General features: G+C 42.5%; 1 protein-coding gene across 1 annotated transcript in view; it reads right to left on the reverse strand.

The window, feature by feature from the left end:
• PLA2G4A (phospholipase A2 group IVA) overlaps positions 1-23,530 on the reverse strand; it is a 244,534-nt gene that overhangs the window by 35,824 nt on the left and 185,180 nt on the right. The window contains 2 exon segments of the mRNA XM_044301970.1: positions 4,087-4,282; positions 17,344-17,528. Of these exon segments, the coding sequence (XP_044157905.1) occupies positions 4,087-4,282; positions 17,344-17,528 (381 nt within the window).

The raw sequence follows: 23,530 nt of genomic DNA on the forward strand, positions 1-23,530 counted from the left end.
TACCGCTGCAGGTTTTGTCGCCTACTCGCACCTGAGGAAGGGGTTTCACTTGTGCGTGTAGCTGGCACAGATCGACCACGTCCTCTCCCTGCAACAGGAGCTCCACCAGCAGCACCACGACCTGGGCTACGTCCCTTATTTTACACTCTCCTCATATTTTTTTTAAATTTAGGATCTTGCCCTAAATGGGTTTTAATTAATAGTAGAAAAGAACGATAGTATGTAAAGGGTGAATTAAATATTTATTTGCCCAAAATGGCTGTATTTCAAATGCCTGATTCAAACCCCTGTATGTAGAGGGGGTATCTCACGCGGTCTCAACCAGTTTAGGCCTGAATTCAATATTTCTTAGCCCAAAATGGCTGCATTTCAAATGGCTGTATTTCAAATCCCTGAATCAAACCCCTGTATGTAGAGGGAGTATCTCACACGGTGTGAACCAGTGTAGACCTGAATTCAATATTGGTGCACCAAATGGCGGTATTTAAAATCTCTGAATGTAACCCAAATGTATTAAGGGTGTATCTCACAATGACATCTGCATCAAAGGCTGCCAACTAAATTTTTTGTGCAACAACTGAATTTGACAGCAGTATATAAGCCTGTAATTGTACACGTGCTGATGCAAAATGATGGGTGTATTTCTAGCTTAAATTGCACACTAACTAATCCAGATGTTGCAGATTGTCCAAAAAGTCTTTTTTGGGTAACATAATATGAAAGCTGTATATATTAAACTTGAATTTAACACTTGCAGATCAGGGAAATACTGTTTTTTGGCAAAAAAGTGTGTTTTTAAAACCACAGAAAATGATGGGTGTATTTCTACCTTAAATTGCACACTGACTAATCCAGATGTTGTAGTTTGCCCAAAAAAAAAATGATTTGCAATGTCCCAAAAGCTCAGATGCAGTGCTGGTGCACTGAGCTTGTATAAAATGGCCACCGCCACCCACCTAACTAACAGAATTATAAAAGTTATTATTTTTTGGGGGTCAATGGCCTCAGGGCAGGGTAAAACGATTGTGCCCTGCACCCACACAAGTATTTCTCTGTAGATTGCTGAGTTAGATTCTCTCCCTGAAATCACAAGTCCAGCAGCATCCTCTCCCTACACTTGTAACAGCAGAGTGACGTGCGGCGCTACGTGACTCAAGCTTATAGGTCACATGCTGCTCTGGCCAATCACAGCCATGCCATTAGTAGGCATGGCTGTGATGGCTTCTAAGGTCAGACAGTTAACCGCTTGCTGATTGGCTGCTGTGCAGCCTTTCAAAAAGAACCAATAAAGCGCGGAACACCGAACCCGAACTTTTACGGTAATGTTCGGGTTCAGGTCCGGGGTCCAAAAATCCTAAAGTTCAGTACGAACCCGAACTTTACAGTTTGGGTTCGCTCAACCCTACCAGTAACCAACATGGCTACAGCATTACAGTGAATGGCAGTACTTACCTGCACGTTTATTAGCTGCGCAGTGGCTGCATAGCAGCCAACAAACGTGCGGAGAGGAGACTCTAGCATCGCGATGCTCGTGTAAAATTAGTGTTCGGCAGAGCATGCTCGCCCAACACTAATACTTATACAATAAAATAGTTTTCATTTTTTTATAGGTATAAAGATACTATACTGTACAAGGTTTCCAATATTGTTGAACACTTATAAATGCAAGGTCTTGCCACTGTAACCTGAAATTATGCCAGTTGTTGCCAAAGCACAACTCGAAAATAGTCCTTCTGTAGTTAACTGATTTTCATGGCACAGTGTAAATTAACCAGGCCGTTTTTACACATACAGACGTGGACAAAATTGTTGGTACCCTTTGGTCAATGAAAGAAAAAGTCACAATGGTCACAGAAATAACTTTAATCTGACAAAAGTAATAATAAATTAAAATTCTATAAATGTTAACCAATGAAAGTCAGACATTGTTTTTCAACCATGCTTCAACAGAATTATGTAAAAAAATAAACTCATGAAACAGGCATGGACAAAAATGATGGTACCCCTAGAAAACACAGAACATAATGTGACCAAAGGGACATGTTAATTCAAGGTGTGTCCACTAATTAGCATCACAGGTGTCTACAACCTTGTAATCAGCCATTGGGCCTATATATATGGCTCCAGGTAATCACTGTGTTGTTTGGTGATATGGTGTGTACCACACTCGACATGGACCAGAGGAAGCAAAGGAAAGAGCTGTCTCAAGAGATCAGAAAGAAAATTATAGACAAGCATGTTAAAGGTAAAGGCTATAAGACCATCTCCAAGCAACTAGATGTTCCTGTGAGTACAGTTGCACATATTATTCATAAGTTTAAGATCCATGGGACTGTAGCCAACCTCCCTGGACGTGGCCGCAGGAGGAAAATTGATGACAAATCTAAGAGACGGATAATCCGAATGGTAACAAAAGAGCCTAGAAAGACTTCTAAAGAGATTCAAGGTGAACTTCATGCTCAAGGAACATCAGTGTCAGATCGCACCATCCGTCGTTGTTTGAGCCAAAGTGGACTACATGGGAGACGACCAAGGAGGACACCATTGTTGAAAACGAATCATAAAAAAGCAAGACTGGAATATGCCAAACTACATGTTGACAAGCCACAAAGCTTCTGGGAGAATGTCCTGTGGACAGATGAGACAAAAATCGAAGTTTTTGCCAAGGCACATCAGCTGTATGTTCACAGACGAAAAAATGAAGCATATCAAGAAAAGAACACTGTCCCTACTGTGAAACATGGAGGAGGCTCTGTTATGTTCTGGGGCTGCTTTGCTGCGTCTGGCACAGGGTGTCTTGAATCTGTGCAGGGTACAATGAAATCTCAAGACTATCAAGGAATTCTAGAGAGAAATGTACTAGCCAGTGTCAGAAAGCTTGGTCTCAGTCGCAGGTCATGGGTCTTGCAACAGGACAATGACCCAAAACACACCGCTAAAAACACCCAAGAATGGCTAAGAGGAAAAAATTGGACTATTCTAAAGTGGCCTTCTATGAGCCCTGACCTCAATCCTATTGAGCATCTTTGGAAGGAGCTGAAACATGCAGTCTGGAAAAGGCACCCTTCAAACCGGACACAACTGGAGCAGTTTGCTCATGAGGAGTGGGCCAAAATACCTGCTGAGAGGTGCAGATGTCTCATTGACAGTTACAGGAAGCGTTTGATTGCAGTGATTGCCTCAAAAGGTTGCGCAACAAAATATTAAGTTAGGGGTACCATCATTTTTGTCCATGCCTGTTTCATGAGTTTATTTTTTTACATAATTCTGTTGAAGCATGGTTGAAAAACAATGTCTGACTTTCATTGGTTAACATTTATAGAATTTTAATTTATTATTACTTTTGTCAGATTAAAGTTATTTCTGTGACCATTGTGACTTTTTCTTTCATTGACCAAAGGGTACCAACAATTTTGTCCACGTCTGTATATGGCCTCATGCACACGACCGTGCCATTTTTTGCAGTCCACAAACCGCGGATTCGCAAAAAATAGAAGCCACCCGTGTGCCTTCCGCAATTTGCGGAAAGGAACAGGCGGACTATTGTAGAAATGCCTATTCTTGTCTGCAAAACGGACAAGAATAGGGTATGCTAAAAAAAAAAATGCGGGGCCATGGAATGCAGCAACGGATGCGGACAGTATACGGAGTGCTGTCTGCATATTTTGCGGGCCCATTGAAGTGAATGGGTCCGCATCCGAGCCGCAAAAACGGCGGCTCGGATGCGGACCCGTATAAATCAGCTATTTATACTTTGATTTTGAGACCTGTAAGGACAGATAGGCCTCGTGCACACGAGGCCTATCTGTCCTTACAGGTCTCAAAATCAAAGTATAAATAGCTGATGTTGGGAGTGTTGGTTAATGGTAGAAAAACATAAGATACGGTAGATGTAGAACAGCTGACATTATGAGATCTTACTATACTTTGACATCTCCATGTCAAATATAAGTGGCATTTCAGAGGTCTACTATCATTTACGGAATATAGATTAAAAAAATCATTATACATACAGTAGGCCACTTTTTCTCAGAATGGACAGATACCATGTTGAAACATAAAAAGTAAACCTTTTAATGCACATACCTGGAGCTTTGAATTTTCTAAATTTAATATTAGCCAAGACAAAATGAATTACAGTAGGGCAGTCTTTTTCTACTGACGGGTTCTTCGGCTGAAATACGTAACATTCCTTTAACCCTTCTCTGTCAAAGACATGTGGGTCTATCTTTGGAAATGGCAGCTTATTCATACGTGCCCACTTTTCAGCGAGTAGGAGTTCCTGGGGTGGAAATAAACATTTAAGATATTTTAAATTCCTTGAAGAAGTCAAAAGTTCTCTATGACAAAGATCTGTTCAGATACATAAAACATGTTGTACTTGGTCAAGGAAGTTATTCGCTATGCTTAAAATATTTACCTTTAGCAATGACCATGTCATCTAACCTTGTTATCATGACACAGTGGAAACGTGACACTCATTTCTCCATTAATACAACTAAAAGTATCATTCGTGGTATGGCCGGTATCGCTATATTGGATAAGCCATCTTTTTGTTTTGTCTCCATTATAGAAGAAAATAATGTACTACTGTAATGTAGTTATTCAGTTGAGTACAAAATAATCCTCTCTCTCTCTGTCTCTGGGAATAATCATAGAAATATGCCAAGGTTATTTGATATAACCTATTCATGCCCATAAATATTATAGGGACCTGTTCTCTAAACACTACCTCAAAACAAACTCTACTGAAAGATCTAGACCAAATGATTAACCCCTTAAGGACACAGCCTTTTTACACCTTAGGACCAGGCCATTTTTTGCAAATCTGACCAGAGTCACTTTAAGTGCTGATAACTTTAAAACGCTTTGACTTATCCAGGCCGTTCTGAGATTGTTTTTTCGTCACATATTGTACTTCATGACACTGGTAAAATGAAGTTAAAAAAAATATTTTTTTTGCACCAAAAAATACCTAATTTAACAAAAATTTGGAAAAATTTGAAAATTTCAAAGTTTCAGTTTCTCTACTTCTGTAATACATAGTAATACCCCTAAAAATTGTGATGCCTTTACATTCCCCATAGGTCTACTTCATGTTTGAATTATTTTGGGAATGATATTTTATTTTTTGGGGATGTTACAAGGCTTAGAAGTTTAGAAGCAAATCTTGAAATTTTTCAGAAATTTACAAAAACCCAATTTTTAGGGACCACTACAGCTCTGAAGTCACTTTGCGAGGCTTACATAATAGAAACCACCCAAAAATGACCCCATTCTATAAACTACACCCCTCAAGGTATTCAAAACTGATTTTACAAACTTCGTTAACCCTTTAGGTGTTGCACAAGAGTTATTGGCAAATGGGGATGAAATTTGAGAATTTCATTTTTTTGGCTAATTTTCCATTTTAACCCATTTTTTCCACTAACAAAGCAAAGGTTAACAGCCAAACAAGACTGTATCTTTATTGCCCTGACTCTGCCGTTTACAGAAACACCCCATATGTGGCCGTAAACTACTGTACGGCCACACAGCGGGGCGTAGAGTGAAAGGTGCGCCATATGGTTTTTGGAAGGCAGGTTTTGCTGGACTGTTTTTTTGACACCATGTCCCATTTGAAGCCCCCTGATGCACCCCTAGAGTAGAAACTCCATAAAAGTGACCCCATCTAAGAAACTACACCCCTCAAGGTATTCAAAACTGATTTTACTAACTTCATTAACCCTTTAGGTGTTGCACAAGAGTTATTGGCAAATGGGGATGAAATTTGAGAATTTCATTTTTTTGCCTAATTTTCCATTTTAACCCATTTTTTCCACTAACAAAGCAAGGGTTAACAGCCAAACAAGACTGTATCTTTATTGCCCTGACTCTGCCGTTTACAGAAACACCCCATATGTGGCCGTAAACTACTGTACGGCCACACAGCGGGGCGTAGAGTGAAAGGTGCGCCATATGGTTTTTGGAAGGCAGGTTTTGCTGGACAGTTTTTTTGACACCATGTCCCATTTGAAGCCCCCCTGATGTAACCCTAGAGTAGAAACTCCATAAAAGTTACCCCATCTAAGAAACTACACCCCTCAAGGTATTTAAAACTGATTTTACAAAGTTTGTTAACCCTTTAGGTGTTGCACAAGATTTAATGGAAAATAGAGATACAATTTTTTTGGCAGATTTTCCATTTTAATATTTTTTTTTCCAGTTACAAAGCAAGGGTTAACAGCCAAACAAAACTCATTATTTATGGCCCTGATTCTGTAGTTTACAGAAACACCCCATATGTGGTCGTAAACTGCTGTACGGGCACACGACAGGGCGCAGAAGGAAAGGAATGCCATACGGTTTTTGGAAGGCAGATTTTGCTGGACTGGTTTTATTGACACCATGTCCCATTTGAAGCCTCCCTGATGCACCCCTAGAGTAGAAACTCCAAAAAAGTGACCCCATTTTAGAAACTACGGGATAAGGTGGCAGTTTTGTTGGTACTAGTTTAGGGTACATATGATTTTTGGTTGCTCTATATTACACTTTTTGTGCGGCAAGGTAACAAGAAATAGCTTTTTTGGCACCGTTTTTTTTTTTGTTATTTACAACATTCATCTGACAGGTTAGATCATGTGGTAATTTTATAGAGTAATTTTATAGAGCAGGTTGTCACGGACGCGGCGATACCTAATATGTATACAATTTTTTTTATTTATGTAAGTTTTACACAATGAATTAATTTTTAAAACAAAAAAAAGTTTTAGTGTCTCCATAGTCTAAGAGCCATAGTTTTTTCAGTTTTTGGGCGATTATCTCAAGTAGGGTCTCATTTTTTGCGGGATGAGATTACGGTTTTATTGGCTCTATTTTGGGGTGCATATGACTTTTTGATCGCTTGCTGTTACACTTTTTGTGAAGTAAGATGACAAAAAATTGCTTTTTTTACACAGTTTCTTTTTTTTTTTTTTTTTACGGTGGTCACTTGAGGGGTTAGGTCATGTGATATTTTTATAGAGCCGGTCGATACGGACGCGGCGATACCAAATATGTATACTTTTTTTTATTTATGTAAGTTTTACACAATGATTTAAAAAAAAATCATGTTTTAGTGTTTCCATAGTCTAAGAGCCATAGTTTTTTTAGTTTTGGGGCGATTATCTTGGGTAGGGTATGATTTTTGCGGGATGAGATGACGGTTTGATTGTTACAATTTTGGAGTACATACAACTTTTTTGATCACTTTTATTAACTTTTTTGGGAAGTAAGGTGGGCAAAGGGTAAGGGTAAGGACGGGGCTTGGGGGGCTGCCTGGGAGCTCTCTCCCTCTCCATTCGGAGGGGCTGCAAAGGCACAGCAGCCCCCCGATGGGAGAGGGAGGGAGCTCCCTGCGCTGTTAACCTTTTCCATACAGCGGTCCGTACGGACCGTGGTATGGAAAGGGTTAAACGGCTGACATCGCAGCACAGATGTCAGCCGTTTATACCAGGGTGCCAGCAATGTGCTGGCACCCTGGTATACCCACTAGACGCCAACGATTACGCAATGGGAGGCGGGCGGGGGATCGCGATCCCGCCTGCCGCACCGCCCGCCTCCCGCACCGCCCGCAACCCTCCCCCTGCACCTCCCCCCGGGCAAAAATCACTAAGGGGTGCAGGGGGGGGGGGGATACAGATGTATTTTAGGAATACTAAAGTTTCTGATCCCCGCGGTCAGGGACCGCGGGGATCAGAAACTGCAGAAATCACAGCAAACCGCAGGTCTGAATTGACCTGCGGTTTGCCGCGATCGCCGACATGGGGGGGTCACGGGACCCCCCCGCGCATTTAGCCTAGGTGCCTGCTCAATGATTTGAGCAGGCACCGGGTTCCGATCACTGCCAGCCGCACGGCAGTGATCAGAAATACACAGGGCGTACATGTACGCCCTGTGTCCTTAAGTACCAGGGCACAAGGGCGTACCTGTACGCCCTATGTCCTTAAGAGGTTAAAAAAAAAATCTGTGTATTGCATATATCACAAATTAATGATAAATTAAAAACATTCTGTGGCAGCTAAACAAAGAGAGAAGAAAATAAAATCCCCCTGGTACAGAAAGCACCCAAGTCCACTAACTGGATATGTTTTATAGTCATGAAAATTTAGATAAGGTGATACCAGTAATAACACATTGAACCTAATAGGATCAAAATGAAATAATAAACACCAGTAAGGGTATGCGGGACTATGACGAATCAAAGGAATTCAGAGTCCAAGTATAATAACAGATATACAGTATATTATTTGTATTTAAAAGGGTTGTCTGGGTTCAGAGCTGAACCTGAACCTGTACATATAACCTTCTTACCCCACTCAGCACCGATGCCTAGTGCGATCCAGCTTTTGTTTATATTTTTACACTGCTAGGCGGGGGCTTCTGCCTAGCAGTGTTCCCAGGGATGTCACTGGCACTAATGGGCAGGCTAGGGCAGTGCTAAAGCTCGTCCATTAGTGCAGAAGACGTCACCGGATCTGCAGAAAAAGCACATGAAATGATGCTTATGTCAGAGGGGCTGAGTGTGGGAAGGAGGAGATATGTCTGGGTTCAGGGCTGAACCCCTTTAACCACTTCAACCACCCTAACTGAAACCCCCTTAATGACCAGGCCACTTTTTACACTTCTGCACTACTTTCACCGTTTATTGCTCGGTCATGCAACTTAGCACCCAAATGAATTTTACCTCCTTTACTTCTCACTAATAGAGCTTTCATTTGGTGGTATTTTATTGCTGCTGACATTTTTACTTTCTTTGTTATTAATCAAAATTTAACGATTTTTTTGCAAAAAAATGACATTTTTCACTTTCAGTTGTAAAATTTTGCAAAAAAACGACATCCATATATGAATTTTTCGCTAAATTTATTGTTCTACATGTCTTTGATAAAAAAAAATGTTTGGGCAAAAAAATAAAATAAATGGTTTGGGTAAAAGTTATAGCGTTTACAAACTATGGTACAAAAATGTGAATTTCCGCTTTTTGAAGCAGCTCTGACTTTCTGAGCACCTGTCATGTTTTCTGAGGTTCTACAATGCCCAGACAGTAGAAAAACCCCACAAATGACCCCATTTCGGAAAGTAGACACCCTAAGGTATTCGCTGATGGGCATAGTGAGTTCATAGAACTTTTTTTTTGTCACAAGTTAGCGGAAAATGATGATTTTTTTTTTCTTACAAAGTCTCATATTCCACTAACTTGTGACAAAAAATAAAAACTTCCATGAACTCACTATGCCCATCACAAAATATCTTGGGGTGTCTTCTTTCCAAAATGGGGTCAATTGTGGGGTAGTTATATTGCTCTGGCATTTTAGGGGCCCATATGCGTGAGAAGTAGTTTGCAATCAAAATCTGTAAAAAATGACCAGTGAAATCCGAAAGGTGCTCTTTGGAATGTGTGCCCCTTTGCCCTCCTAGGCTGAAATAAAGTGTCACACATCTGGTATCGCCGTACTCAGGAGAAGTTGGGGAATGTGTTTTGGGGTGTCATTTTACATATACCCATGCTGGGTGAGAGAAATATCTTGGCAAAAGACAACGTTTTCCATTTTTTTATGCAAAGTTGGCATTTGACCAAGATATTTATCTCACCCAGCATGGGTATATGTAAAATGACACCCCAAAACACATTCTCCAACTTCATATTTTTGGCATAAGTTAGCGGAAATTTATTTTTTGTTTTGTTTTTTTCTCACAAAGTCTCACTTTCTGCTAACTTGGGACAAAAATTTCAATCTTTCCTGGACTCAATATGCCCCTCAGCGAATACCTTGGGGTGCCTTCTTTCCAAAATGGGGTCATTTGTGGGGTGTTTGTATTGCCCTGGCATTTGAGGGTCTCCGCAATCATTACATGTATGGCCAGCATTAGGAGTTTCTGCTATTCTGCTTATATTGAGCATATAGGTAATGAGATTTTTTTTTTTCCGTTCAGCCTCTGGGCTGAAAGAAAAAAATTAACGACACAGATTTCTTCATTCGCATCGATCAATGTGGATGAAAAAATCTCTGCCAAAAAAAGAAAAAGGAGGGGAAAGGCGTCTGCCAGGACATAGGAGCTCCGCCCAACATCCATACCTACTTAGCTTGTATGCCCTGGCAAACCAGATTTCTCCATTCACATCAATCGATGTGGATGAATAAATCATTGCCGGGATTTTTTTTTTATATACAAAGTGTTTGCCAAAGCATAGGAACACCGCCACCTCCTCAGATCATATGCCTCGGCAAACGTATCTTTTACTGCAGAGGAGAAATCTTGTCTTGCAGTGCTGCATACACCGACTTGTGTGTAATCTGACAGCAGCGCAATGCTTCTGTCAGAATGCACATCAGTGCTGCAGCTAGTCGATCGGTTGGTCCACCTGGAAGGTAAAAAAATAAAATAAAAAAAAAGAAAGAAACAGGCCGCAACGCAATAATTTTATTAACTTTTGAACAGAACATATAAACTTAAACTTTTTGAACTGAACATTAACCTTTTTGCTTACTGGTGATTTTTTTTTTTTTTAACCTTTATAGGACAAACCTCTCCTTCCCCATGGGACAATGTGCAAAGCGCAAATCGCCCAAAGATGTGGCAAAGTGCGTTATGCACTTTGTCCCAGGTGAAAGGAGAGGTTTGCAGCAGCTCTATGTGAATGGGCCCTAATAGCCCTGTGTGCCTGTCCTGGTGAGATGTGATCCCTATGCTAGGTGTACCTGTGTGTGGTACTTCCGGAAACACTCCCCTAAGCATAGGGCAGGGTGGTCAGGGCAGTCAGGACAGAAATAGCGGGTGTCACGCCTTATTCCACTCCTGCTACAGACATGACATCTTTTTCGGGGTGACGGTTGGGTTGAGGTACCGGCAACGACATTGGGGAAATGTCGCTCGTGTAGACGGCTAACTACACTGGTGGATGGAGCCATTTGAGGAAGGATCCTGTTCTCCCAGCCTTACTGTAGAGAACAAAACTATTATACAGAGCCAATTGAATTAAATATACAGACACCTTCTTATACCAGCATCTGGTTCTGCGGGAAACTAAAAAAGGAGACAACATCTGGTCATTGAAGTCCACCCATCCAATGTGAAGGCTATAGTCGTGGACTGAGAGGGGCTTTTCAATGACACGGGTTGCTCGCTCAATTTGGATTGTCGTGTCTGCGTGAATGGAGGAGAGCATGTAAACGTCACGCTTGCCTCTCCATTTCACCGCGAGCAGTTCTTCGTTACACAAGGCAAGCCCTCTCCCCCTTGCAAGACGGGTGGTAACGAGCCGTTGGGGGAAGCCCGCGCGACTAGTTCGCGCGGTGCCACAGCAGCCAATCTGTTCTAGAAACAAATGCCTGAAGAGGGCCACACTTGTGTAGAAATTGTCCACATAAAGATGGTACCCCTTGCCGAATAAGGGTGACACCAAGTCCCAGACTGTCTTCCCACTGCTCCCCAGGTAGTCAGTGCAAACGACCGGCTCCAGGGTCTGATCTTTTCCCTCATAGATCCGAAATTTGTGGGTATAGCCTGTGGCCCTTTCACAGAGCTTATACAATTTGACCCCATACCGGGCGCGATACTCGTCTACGCAGATGTTTTGCTCTGGGGTTTACAAATCTGCAAATTTCAGGTTGAAGTGGTCTATGAGGGGCCGAATTTTGTGGAGCCGGTCAAAAGCTGGGTGGCCTCTGGGACGGGAGGTGGTGTTGTCGCTAAAGTGCAGGAAATACAGGATGGCCTAAAATCGTGCCCTGGACATGGCAGCAGAGAACATGGGCATGTGATGAATTGGGTTCGTGGACCAATATGACCGCAATTCATGCTTTTTGGTTAGACCCATGTTGAGGAGAAGTCCCAGAAAAGTTTTAATTTCGGAAACTTGGACTGGTTTCCACCGGAAAGGCTGGGCATAATAGCTTCCCGGGTTGGCGGTTATAAATTGTGTGGCATACCGGTTTGTTTCTGCCACGACTATGTCCAAGAGCTCCGCAAACAAGAACAGCTAAAAAAATCCCAGGGCCGAACAGATCTGAGCTGTCTCAACCCGAACTCCAGACTGGGCGGTGAAAGGGGGAACTACAGGTGCGGCAGAAGTTGGGGACTGCCAATCAGGATTTGCCAGCACCTCAGGGATTCTAGGGGGTCTACGGGCCTGTCTGTGCGGTGGCTGCGACGGGGTAACTACTGCACGTGCCACCGTACCAGCTTCAACTGCCCTTCTGGTGCTCGCCACTTCACCAGGTTGTACGGCAGTGCTGGTACTAGGTCCAGGGAGGGCTGCGCTGCTGGTGTATGCCTCACCACGTAATCCGAAAGCGCCAGCCCCACTCTGCTGCCCTTGAAGCAAATCCTGCACAACCTGTGGCCTAGCAACACGGGGCCGGGTACGCCTGGTGCTATCAGGGACCTCAACCTCCTCGTCTGAACTTTGAGTCAGACTGCCATTGCTTTCTACAAGTTCATATTCTGACCCGCTGGATTCGTCAGATGAGGGTTTCCATTCCTCATCCGACTGGGTCAGAAGCCTGTAGGCCTCTTCAGAAGAATACCCCTTGTTTGACATTTGGGCAACTAAATTTAGGGGTATTCCCTGAGACTACCCAAGAAAAAAAGCAAGCCTGTCTTACAAATGGGAGGCTAGCGAAGTACTGGAGGCCGCTGCGGTTGATAAAAAATATCAAAACTGATTTTTTTATCGCCGCAGCGCGTGTAAAGTGAATGTGCAGTGATCAAAAAAAAAATTATATTTTTGTCACTGGGGCGGGGCGGGCGTGGGTGAACGCACGTGTGGGCGACCGATCAGGCCTGATCGTGCAAACACTGCGTTTTGGGTGGAGGGCGAACTAAGGTGACACTAATACTATTATAGATCGGACTGTGATCAGTTTTGATCACTTACAGATACTATAAAAGTACAAATGCTGATTAGCGATACGCTAATCAGCGACTGCGGTGCGGTGGGCTGGGCGCTAACCGATCGCTAAACTACCTAACCAAGGGGCCTAAACTATACTAAAACCTAACGGTCAATACCAGTGGAAAAAAAAAGTGACAGTTTACACTCATCACTTTTTTCCTTTCACTAGGTGATTGACAGGGGCGATCAAAGGGTTCATTGGGGTGCAGGGGGTGATCTGGGGCTTAAGTGTAGTGTTTGGTGTACTCACAGTGATGCCTGCTCCTCTGCTGGAACCAACCGACCAAAAGGACCAGCAGAGGTGCAGGGAAGCCATTTAACACCTAATCGCGTCATCGATGCGTGACTCTGCCTGCAGCTGCCGCCTCCGGACCGCGATCCTGCGTTAGGCGGTCCGGAGGCAGTTAAACAAGCATTATAATGTCTTGTGTAACAACCATAAACAGAGACTCAAAAAGACACGATTTCCAATTCAGCAATCACAACCCTGAAAAAGATCTCTATTAAGGTTTTTAGCCTGCCTCACTCAATTGGCATGTGAGGCATCTGTACATGGGTGTAGAGTAGCCAGGTACAAATATATATAGTGGTTAAAGGTAAGACTACAGAACATCAAAGGCAAAAATGGTGGACAAGGTTCATGTTTTGTTGGTTTAAAAAGCCTACATTTTACATACTGTGGGCATATTATAGTGTGGGTGTTGGCATTCTGAAAAAATGATGCATTCACTTTGAGGGAAAGCAAATTGAGTAACAATCTTCCCCCTCAAAAAGATCTATGTACAGTATTAGCGTTATTGCCACTATTGGGGGATACCCCTGAGTATACACTAGTTCCCATTGCACTTTCCTTATCAATTGTACTCGTATGCTGATCATTTTCTTTATGTTATGAATGACACTTTATTGCTTGTTGATCACTTCTGCAAAACTTAATGAAAATGATTATTCACAAAATGATGCATTAAAAAAGTGTTTGGGAAAATGGCACTTAGGCTTGGTGCTATTTTTGTGACAATGGCCTAATTACCATATGTCAGGTCTTTGTCTCATTGGTAGGATCAAGTTGTCACAATGAATGTTGGGTTCAGGTAATCACAGTGTACTGTTAAAAGCGATCAACTATTAAACTCCCAAATTAAATACACAGACTGTAGACTCCAAGGGGTTAACACAATGGAAATGTTAACCAAGTAAGAGGGATATATCTCAAACTGTTTTATAGGTTTATGGTTTTTGACATGGATCAAAAAATAGTATGTCCATAAACATTAAGAGTAAACTAAATCACCAATCAAAGCAACCAAATGCTCACCCAAAATCCTATTTAAAGGGAACCCTGCCTTGGTTCCATTTCCTGCAGATTATGGTATTTACTTTTGCCTGCCTCCTTTACCGGAGTAATTCTCATCCTTATTTGCCCTACTTGACCTGAGCCTTGTACCTGGATATTTCTCCTGCATTGCCTTTTGCATTGTATGCCTGGTACCTGTTGTTCCAAGTCTGGCCGCAGCCCTGACACTTTGTTTCATCTTTGGCTATAGTTTGTCTGGTCCTCATGCCTGTCATATTCTAGCTGCCCTCCTGCTGAGGATCATTAGCTCCAATTGGTAACTATTCTGGGGAATGCAACCTGGTAATCTGTCTAGGAAAATATGTACCCCCTTGTGGGGATTAAGGGGCAAAGAAAAGGGAGACTGCTGAGGCTCCTCACCCAAACAGGTTGTGGCTTAGGACCTACCGCTATTAGCTAGAACTCTATTTGGGATGGAGAGTTAACGATTTTGAATGATGTGTCTAGTTTGAAAATAATACACAAGACATTTTGCTTAAAGGGGTTTTCCCATCTTGCTACTTCATCCTCAATTGCTGCCAGCTATGCTGTTCACTTCCTGGTTTTCTGCTGCTAATGCCAGGCAGGCTGTCTGTGAGGCCTCTCCCCCTGCTGGGGAATCATCAGAGAGCTGTGATAAGTGAGCTCAGTGCACAGTAACACATGGCTGTTCTGCAGTGTCTGTGAGGCCCCTCCCCCTGTTGGGGAATCATCAGAGAGCTGTGATAAGTGAGCTCAGTGCACAGTAACACATGGCTGTTCTGCAGTGTCTGTGAGGCCCCTCCCCCTGCTGGGGAACACAAGGCTCTTCTGCACAGTTTTACACACAAAATCTCAGTCTGATCTTTTACAAACCCATTCTGTGCATGAAAAACTATAATTCCATATTATACAGTAGCTCAAAAGCTTGACCAACCCCCACCAACCAGCACTGATGCAGATTTGTTTCCATTACAGCTGTACTCCAGTTGTGTATAAACCTTACACTATGTATCTTTATAGATGCATATACAGCTCAGCTACACGTGGCTACTCCAGTCCCCTAACATCACTTTGGCTGAATGGCTTCCTATACAGCCCTGCTACATCTTTATTCTACTCCCCACTAGCACTGTGTCTGAAAAGCTTCATATACAGCTCTGCTACATCTGTCTGTTTATCTCTTCAACCAGCACTGTGTCAGAACAGCCGCATATTCAGTTCTGCTACATCAGTTTCTATCTTCCACCAGCATTGATGCAGACCCGCAACATATACAGCTCTGCTACTTCAGTTTCTCTCTTCCACCAGCATTGATGCTGACCAGCAACATATACAGCTCTGCTACATCAGTTTCTCACTTCCACCAGCATTGATGCTGACCCGCCACATCAGTTTCTCTCTTCCACCAGCATTGATGCTGACCCGCAACATATACAGTTCTGCTACATCAGTTTCTCTCTTCCACCAGCATTGATGTTGACCCGCAACATATACAGCTGTGTTACATCTGTTTCCCTCTTCCACCAGCATTGATGCTGACCCTCCACATATACAGCTCTGCTACATCAGTTACTCTCTTTCACCAGCATTGATGTTGACCCGCAACATATACAGCTCTGCTACATCTGTTTCTTTCTTCCACCAGCATAGATGCTGACCCTCCACATATACAGCTCTGCTACATCAGTTTCTCTCTTCCACCAACATTGATGCCTCCAATTGCCCCCCCAAGTGCCTTAATCTGCCCCCCAAGTGCCTCCATCAGCCCCCAATTGTTGGTGGAATTGATGGTGCATGTAAAAATAAAATACTCACCCCTTCTGAAGTCCCGGTCCTCCGCTGGCTCTCCAACGATGTCCGGACTCTTCTCTTCATCCCACAAACTGTTCGGGCGGCCGTGCATGGGCGGCTCTATCTCAGACGCGATAGATTCTGCGCATGTGCGGCTCTATCTCACACGCGATCGATAGATTCTGTGCATGTGCGGCCGCCCGAAAGAGCTGCTGATGTGCGTGTTCACGATTTCTTCCACAGGCCGGCCGCAGGATCGCAGACGCTGCGGTGCGCAGGCACGGCCCATGGATGCGGCAGGCGAGATGTGGCCGTATCCATGGGAAGCACAAATAAACACTGGAAAGAAAAAGGATGAATTTTCATGGCAATGGTAGGATATTTTTAATGACATGTATTGCAAGAAGTGTTCAATGGGGGGAAAAGATTTAAAATAACCCTTATTGATAAGATGAGAATACCCCTTTAACCATTTAATGGGAGTCTGTCACCTCCACAATTACATGTATATTAAACATAAGCATGCCCAGAAATATAACCATGTCATTCTTAAAATATGGTCCTCTAATCCTGTTAAATGCTTCTTTTTTATATATAAATAAGGTTTTCATTGCAAGGCTGGTGGGACCACTTCAGTTGGTGCGCCATTGCTTTGCCAATAACACTGCCCAGCTCCTCACCCTCGTTTTATCAACATTATGTGCAATTTTGAAGCCTAAAAATATGGCAGAGCAAGCCAGTGCACCAAATGTTTGTCAATGGTGCACCAAAAACCTTATTTGCATAAGAATACAAACATACATTTCTTAGGATTAAAGCACTGGAATTTCACTAAAGACTTTTTGTTATATTTTAGGGGAACCTATCCTACATGGAGGTATGCTTGAAACTGATTTTGAAGGTGATAGACTTCTTTTAAATGGGTCTTCCCACTATGTATATTAATGGGATATCCAAATGTATTTCCAAGGCTCCTTTGTCTCAAGCCAGTGGGAGTTACAAAAGAGCCAAAAACCTTGAACTCTGCTTTTTTTGTTACCCCTGTTAACTTAAAACCTCTATTAAATTGAAAGGAGAGATTATTCACATCCTGTTGATATGCCAATAATATCTGATATGGAAAAAGTTATTTAATTAATACTTTTCTATTTTTATGTAAATAAGCAAAGAAACATCATATCTTGTGGTATAAATATAGGTTTTAATCTAATCAAAACCTCAGCAGCGATTAAAACGCTGACAAGAAAACCACAAGCATCCATTCCAGGTATCCAGCTAAATACACAATTGCAATAAACACACATATTAACTGCTCTAGTACCTTGAATGGGGGGCTTGAATCACTTGGTCTTGCAGAAAAATCAAAAGAAATGATAAGATCAACACCTCTTTGAGGCCTTAAGATAAGAGGATATGGAAGATTGAATGTTAAACCACTGTCAACAATGTGTATTTTCTTGCTTTTCACATCCAGTGGTTCATATATCTGTTCAAATTCATCAGGGTCTGCAATGGAATTGAAATCAGATATTTAGTTAATAGTTAAAAAAAAAATTGCTTAGACCTCCTGCATATACAATTCTGTTTAAAAAAAGTTACATGATTTTCCAGTATTTTCCACGGTGAGATGGGAAGTACTTAAACGTTTGGCATGCTGCAGAAGCATATAATTATGATTCTAATAATAATACATCTACAGGTTAAACTCGAAAAATTAGAATATCGTGCAAAGTTCATTTATTTCAGTAATGCAACTTAAAAGGTGACACTAACATATGAGATAGACTCATTACATGCAAAGCAAGATACTTAAAAAAAAAATTGGCTTCTACCTCACAGGTTTTTTTTTTGCCTTCCTCTGGATCAACTTGCAGGATGACAGGCCGCACTGGATGGACAAATGTCTTTTTTCGGCCTTATGTACTATGTTACTATTTGTTATCATTCGGATGATTACGGCTTACAGCTTATGACACCCCAAAGTCACAATTTTGAGGTACCCTTTGCTCGGGGGGTATGGATTAATTTGCTGACTAGAGTGTGACACTTTGAGCCTAGAATATTGAACCTTTTCACAAAAACTCGAATTTTAAGCTGCATTAATGCAATTCCTTTTTATTTGCTTTACTGAAATAAATGGACTTTTGCACGATATTCAAATTTTTCGAGTTTCACCTGTATATGCTATAGGGACTGTAAATTATGTTTAAAAAATGACTTTTTGTAAGAACAGTCTGTGACTTCTGCAGCCAATCACAATTCTCAATGGTCAGTCACGTGCCATACTGTACATCTGCACATCACTGTGCATGTCACAGATATTGTGGTAAACTTCTGAGAATAGCGTTTGGTTGCAGCAGTCACGTGACGTACACCTGTGCAGGTGTTCTATACATGATCACTGGAGCCAATCACTGTACTCAATTTTAGGCAACTGAGGACACTGATTGGCTGCAAAAGTCACGTGCTGTATACCGGCACATCAATACTGCAGTTTGTAACAAGTAGCAGCAGGTGGACTGAAAAAGCTGTGAAGTGAATGGTGCTTGAGAAATGGGTGAGTGTAAGGCCTCTTTGCACATGACCGTATGGCTTTTTCAGTATTTTGCGGGCCGCAAAAACGGATCCGAAAAAAATACGGATGACGTCCGTGTGCATCCCGTTTTTTACAGAACAGAACAGCTGGCCCTAATAGAACAGTACTATCCTTGTCCGATATGCGGACAATAATAGGACTGGATTCATTGGAGGTACCCTACAGCTGTACACCAACAATCCTCAAACTGGTTGGGCACTGCTTGCCCCTTCACAGATTCACCAAAATCATATTAAACAAATGAGAATTAATCTTAAAAGGCCACTAGCTTTTTCACAAATTTTATTTCCTCCCTCACAGCCAGGCCTGTTAAGGAAAGCAAACCACCCGCCATCCATGATGCCCAAAACACTAAGGCCGTGAACAAGGTCTGTGTGGGACCGAAATGTTGGGCAGTAATTAACTATGCGGAAGGATTAAAATAATGAAATAATAATGAAATAAATAAAAATGCCTGGTTTCTATCATTACTGTTAAGGAAAGCACTGCTTGAGTCAGGTTCCTTTTGTCCACTGCTGCAGCACAGCTGTGTTACTCAACTCCAGTCCTCAGGGTCCACCTGTCGTTCTGGTTTTCCTTAGTATTGAACAGGTGTTATAATTAATGTCAACGCATCAGAACTTATCACAGGTTTTCATTCTGTGGGATATTCTCAAATCATGACCAGCAGGTGGGCCCTGAGGACTGGCGTTGAGGAGACTGACTTATAGGACATGTCACAACTGCAGCCAGAAGTTTACAAACAAGAACAAAAGTATGGTAAACACAGCAGTGGACCGAGGAGCTGGAGCCCAGGGGGTTGCGGGTAAGTACATTTCCTTTCACAGGTCTGTTGGGGGTGGGGGAGCCAAATTTAGAAAAATTTGCTAAAAAACTGAAGAATCCATTTATAGTGGTTATTGACAGGAGCCAGTTCTATCAATCAAACGCAACTAGTTTCACATGGCACTTTTTATAAAGCATGACAACATGACTGTAGTGGATGTAGATCTGCTTTGTCACTTGAACAGATTTGGCTTAGGACTACTCTTAAGGGCATTGGAGCAAGTCATTAAAGGGTTTCTGTCATGAAAAATAACGTCATGTAGCTGACCGACATTAGCGATGTGCTAATGTCAGCAGTATATAACCGTGTGCTTTATTACTCCCTGCCTGCCGCCGTTCTCTTAAAATAAAGACTTTATAATGAGCCTCTAGGTGCTATTAGAGCGTTGCTTCAGCACCTAGAGGCTCGGTCTACGCACCCTTTGGCACACCCAGGTCCAGTTGATTGACTTTCGAGTTCTCCTCAGTGTCCCGTAAATCCCGCGCCTGCGCCGTCCCATTTAGTATTCTGCACAGGCGCAGTGAATGAAGGACGCTCTCCTGCTGCCAGCTTCCTTCCTTCGGCGCAGTGAGGAAGCGGCAGCAGGAGCGCATCCTTAACTCACTGCGCCTGCGCCGAATACCAAACGGGACAGCGCAGAATTTACGGGACACTGAGGAGAACTCAAAAGTCAATCAAGTGTACAGCACCTAGAGGCTCATTAGCATATTTTAAAAGTATTTATTTTAAGAGAACGGCAGCAGGCGGGGAGTAATAAAGAACACGGTTATGTACTGCTGACATTAGCACATTGCTAATTATTTCTCATGACAGAAACCCTTTAAGGTGCACATTTTGACCTTTTTAGAGCCAAATGTAGAGCACATGTATGCCCTAGGGGCAGAGGGAGAAAGTGCCAGCAAGCAGCAGGCTATAGCACATGAGGATGAGCACAGATACTCTGCAGGCTGAGAACAAAGATAATGGCGGGTTAAAGCTGCCAGAACCCAAGAGATTGGGAGCAGGTAGCAGAGCAGTGGCTGTGCCTCCCACTTTTCAGAGTATGATCCTCCAGCCAGATTCAATCATGACAAGTGCCACTGTTTAAGAAGTGCTGCCCTTTGGTGGGACACCTGCTGTGCATAGCGCTCCTGTTCAGGCACAATTTTTGTTTTGAGTGGGTCTGCTTCACAGTCCTCTTCACAGTGAATAGATAGCAGTGCTGCTGTGCAGGGAATAAGCCCAAGGTTCATTCATTCTAGGCGCAGGTCCCACAACATTATTAGATGGGAATATCTCTTAGAAAGTAGATTAAATAGTTGAAACACCAGAATATTTACTAGTTGTCTTGAATGTTGATACATTGCATAGCTGAAAAAAGGGGAGTGGGAATTTAAGGTCTGCATTACAGCATTCACTCCAGTTTAGAAAAATAGGTGGGAAATTGGGTGTCGGTAGATTTATGACTAGGATTTATTTATTTCTTTAATTACCAAACAGTCTCAAACCACTCCAGCAGGGGGTGGTGTAAAAAAGTGGAGTAGCATTTCTAGACAAAAGTGTTTCCGAAAAAGATTATCAAAATTAGGGTTATTCACTTTATAAAAAAGACATCTAAGGGGAGATCTAATTACTATGTATAAATATATCAGGGGGGGGGGGGGCAGTACAGAGTTCTCTCCCACCATCTACTTATCCCCAGGACTGTGACGAGGGGACACCCTCTGCGTCTGGAGGAAAGAAGGTTTGTATACAAACATAGAAGAGGATTCTTTACGGTAAGAGCAGTGAGACTATGGAACTCTCTGCCTGAGGAGGTGGTGATGGTGAGTTCAATAAAGGAATTCAAGAGGGGCCTGGATGTATTTCTGGAGTGTAATAATATTACAGGCTATAGCTACTAGAGAGGGGTCGTTGATCCAGGGAGTTATTTTGATTGCCTGATTGGAGTCAGGAAGGAATTTTTTCCGCTAAAGTGAAGAAAATTGGCTTCTACCTCACAGGGTTGTTTATATATTTTTTGCCTTCCTCTGGATCAACTTGCAGGATAGCAGATTGAATTGGATGAACATATATCTTACTTCAGCCTCATAAACTATGTAACTATGTAAAAAGGTTAAAAAATACATCTATAGAATCTCAAATTTACTAAATAATCGTGGCATTAGCATCAGAATACTTTCTTGTACTTTATTTGGTTTGCAGAGTGCTGTTGCATTGTACTTTTTTTCCTCTGTGTTTCTAGCCATGGCTGACTGACCCCCTTTTTTCTTTGCAGTTTGAACCGGAGGTGTGGCTGAGTCGTGCACTCCTGACCAGCCTGTCTGCCCCAAAGGCTGATTTTAATTAGTGTAAGTATAAAGCTGTAGCCTGCTCTCCCTACACTCACTGGAAGCCTTATGGCACCAGGAGAGGCATAGAGTGGACTCTCATTGCATTTATTGGAGGCCACCTAGCACCAGGAGAGGTATGGAGTGGGCTCAGCATGCATATTGGTACCTGCATTCCCTGGATTTAATGGAGGCCATTTTGGCACCAAAAACAATAAAAATCAGAGTGGACCCAGTATGCATGTGGAACCTGCACTACCTGAATTTTATGGTGGCCGTTATGGCACATAACAGGTAGAATTTAGTGTTAGGTTCCCGTCTTCCAGAGATCGCTCTAACATTTGGCAGACGGGCCCAAATATTTTTGTACAAAATGTATTTGCCAAGAATCTTACATTTACTAAATAGGTGTAGCATTAGCATCAGAATACTTTCTTGTACTTCATTTAGTTTGCAGGGTGCTGTTGCATTGTATTTTGTTCTTTGTGTTTCTAGCCATGGCAACGTGCACCTGTGGGATGTGCGGACTGACCAGTTTTTTCTTTGCTATGTAAATGGGTTCTCCAGGTTCAGGGCTGAACCCAGATATAACCTATTCCTTGCACATTTACTATGTATGAGAGGAGCATTGTAACATTTGCTTACTCTGATGGTTCCCCTTGACTTGCACTGTAATGCTCAGCGAACGGTCTGTTTGTTTACTGCCCGTGACGTATCGGGCTTCACATCACTATGCTAGGCGTAGACTTCCACCTTGCAGTGAGCCCATTGACGTCACCGGCACAAATTGGGTGTCTATAGCGCGGCCCTAGGCTGTTTCAGAGGCAGGCACTATAGTACTGCTGTGCGATGCAGCGCAAGGCAAGGGGAAGCATCAGAGCAGGGAAATGCCCCGATCCTCCTCTCATACACAGTAAATGAGTAAAGAAGAGGTTATATCCAGGTTCAGCTCTGAACCCGGAGAATCCCTCTAAAGATTAGCCAAACAGTGTGCACTGTTTAATAAATTTAGCGCAAAGTACACCAAACTCAAGGAAAACTTCAAATATTTTCCTTTATCATAAATTCCTCCCTGCTCTAAAGTCTGGTATGCAAACTTGCTTACAAGTTATATACTGATGTCTTGGTAATATAATATAATTCCATTTATGTTACAGTTTAAATTACTCCATGTAAAGTGAACATACTAAGTTTATAGTACATGACTACTGTTCTGCCTATTTGTGCATTATAATGTATGTAATGTACTGATACATATGTTTTGTTTATGTTTATATTGTAGTTTTACAAAGTTATTCAGAAAAGAGAATACAAACAGATCTGATGTCTCACGTTTCTTGACTTCTGAATTATTGTTAAGCTGTCTGACTAGTGTTATACAACAGTCAATAACGCGAAGCAGAACAGTAAAAAGACAACCCACGTGGCGGTCTGGAATAAACTGAGACACCATTACTGCAGCATGAGTCTAAGATCAGGAACAAAGTACCAGGTTGATGCCACGCTACCGCCGACACAGCAAGGCAGGGAGAACATTCCCAGTGCCCAGCAAGACGATGCAAAGTCTTATGTGTCCAGAACTTCACGGGTTAGCAAGATGTCGTCAGCAAGTTCCTCAGCAGTTAGAGCTCGTGCCAAGGCAGATGCTGCCCGCGTCCAGCTACAGTACGCAGAAAAAGAAGCCATGATGATGCAGGAGTTAGCAGCAAAGAAAGCTGCCATAGCACAAGAGACAGCAGCTAGGGAAGCTGCCCTGGCACAAGAAAGAGCAGCTAGG

Source organism: Bufo gargarizans, chromosome 7 (assembly GCF_014858855.1).
Source record: "Bufo gargarizans isolate SCDJY-AF-19 chromosome 7, ASM1485885v1, whole genome shotgun sequence".
Taxonomy (NCBI): domain Eukaryota; kingdom Metazoa; phylum Chordata; class Amphibia; order Anura; family Bufonidae; genus Bufo; species Bufo gargarizans.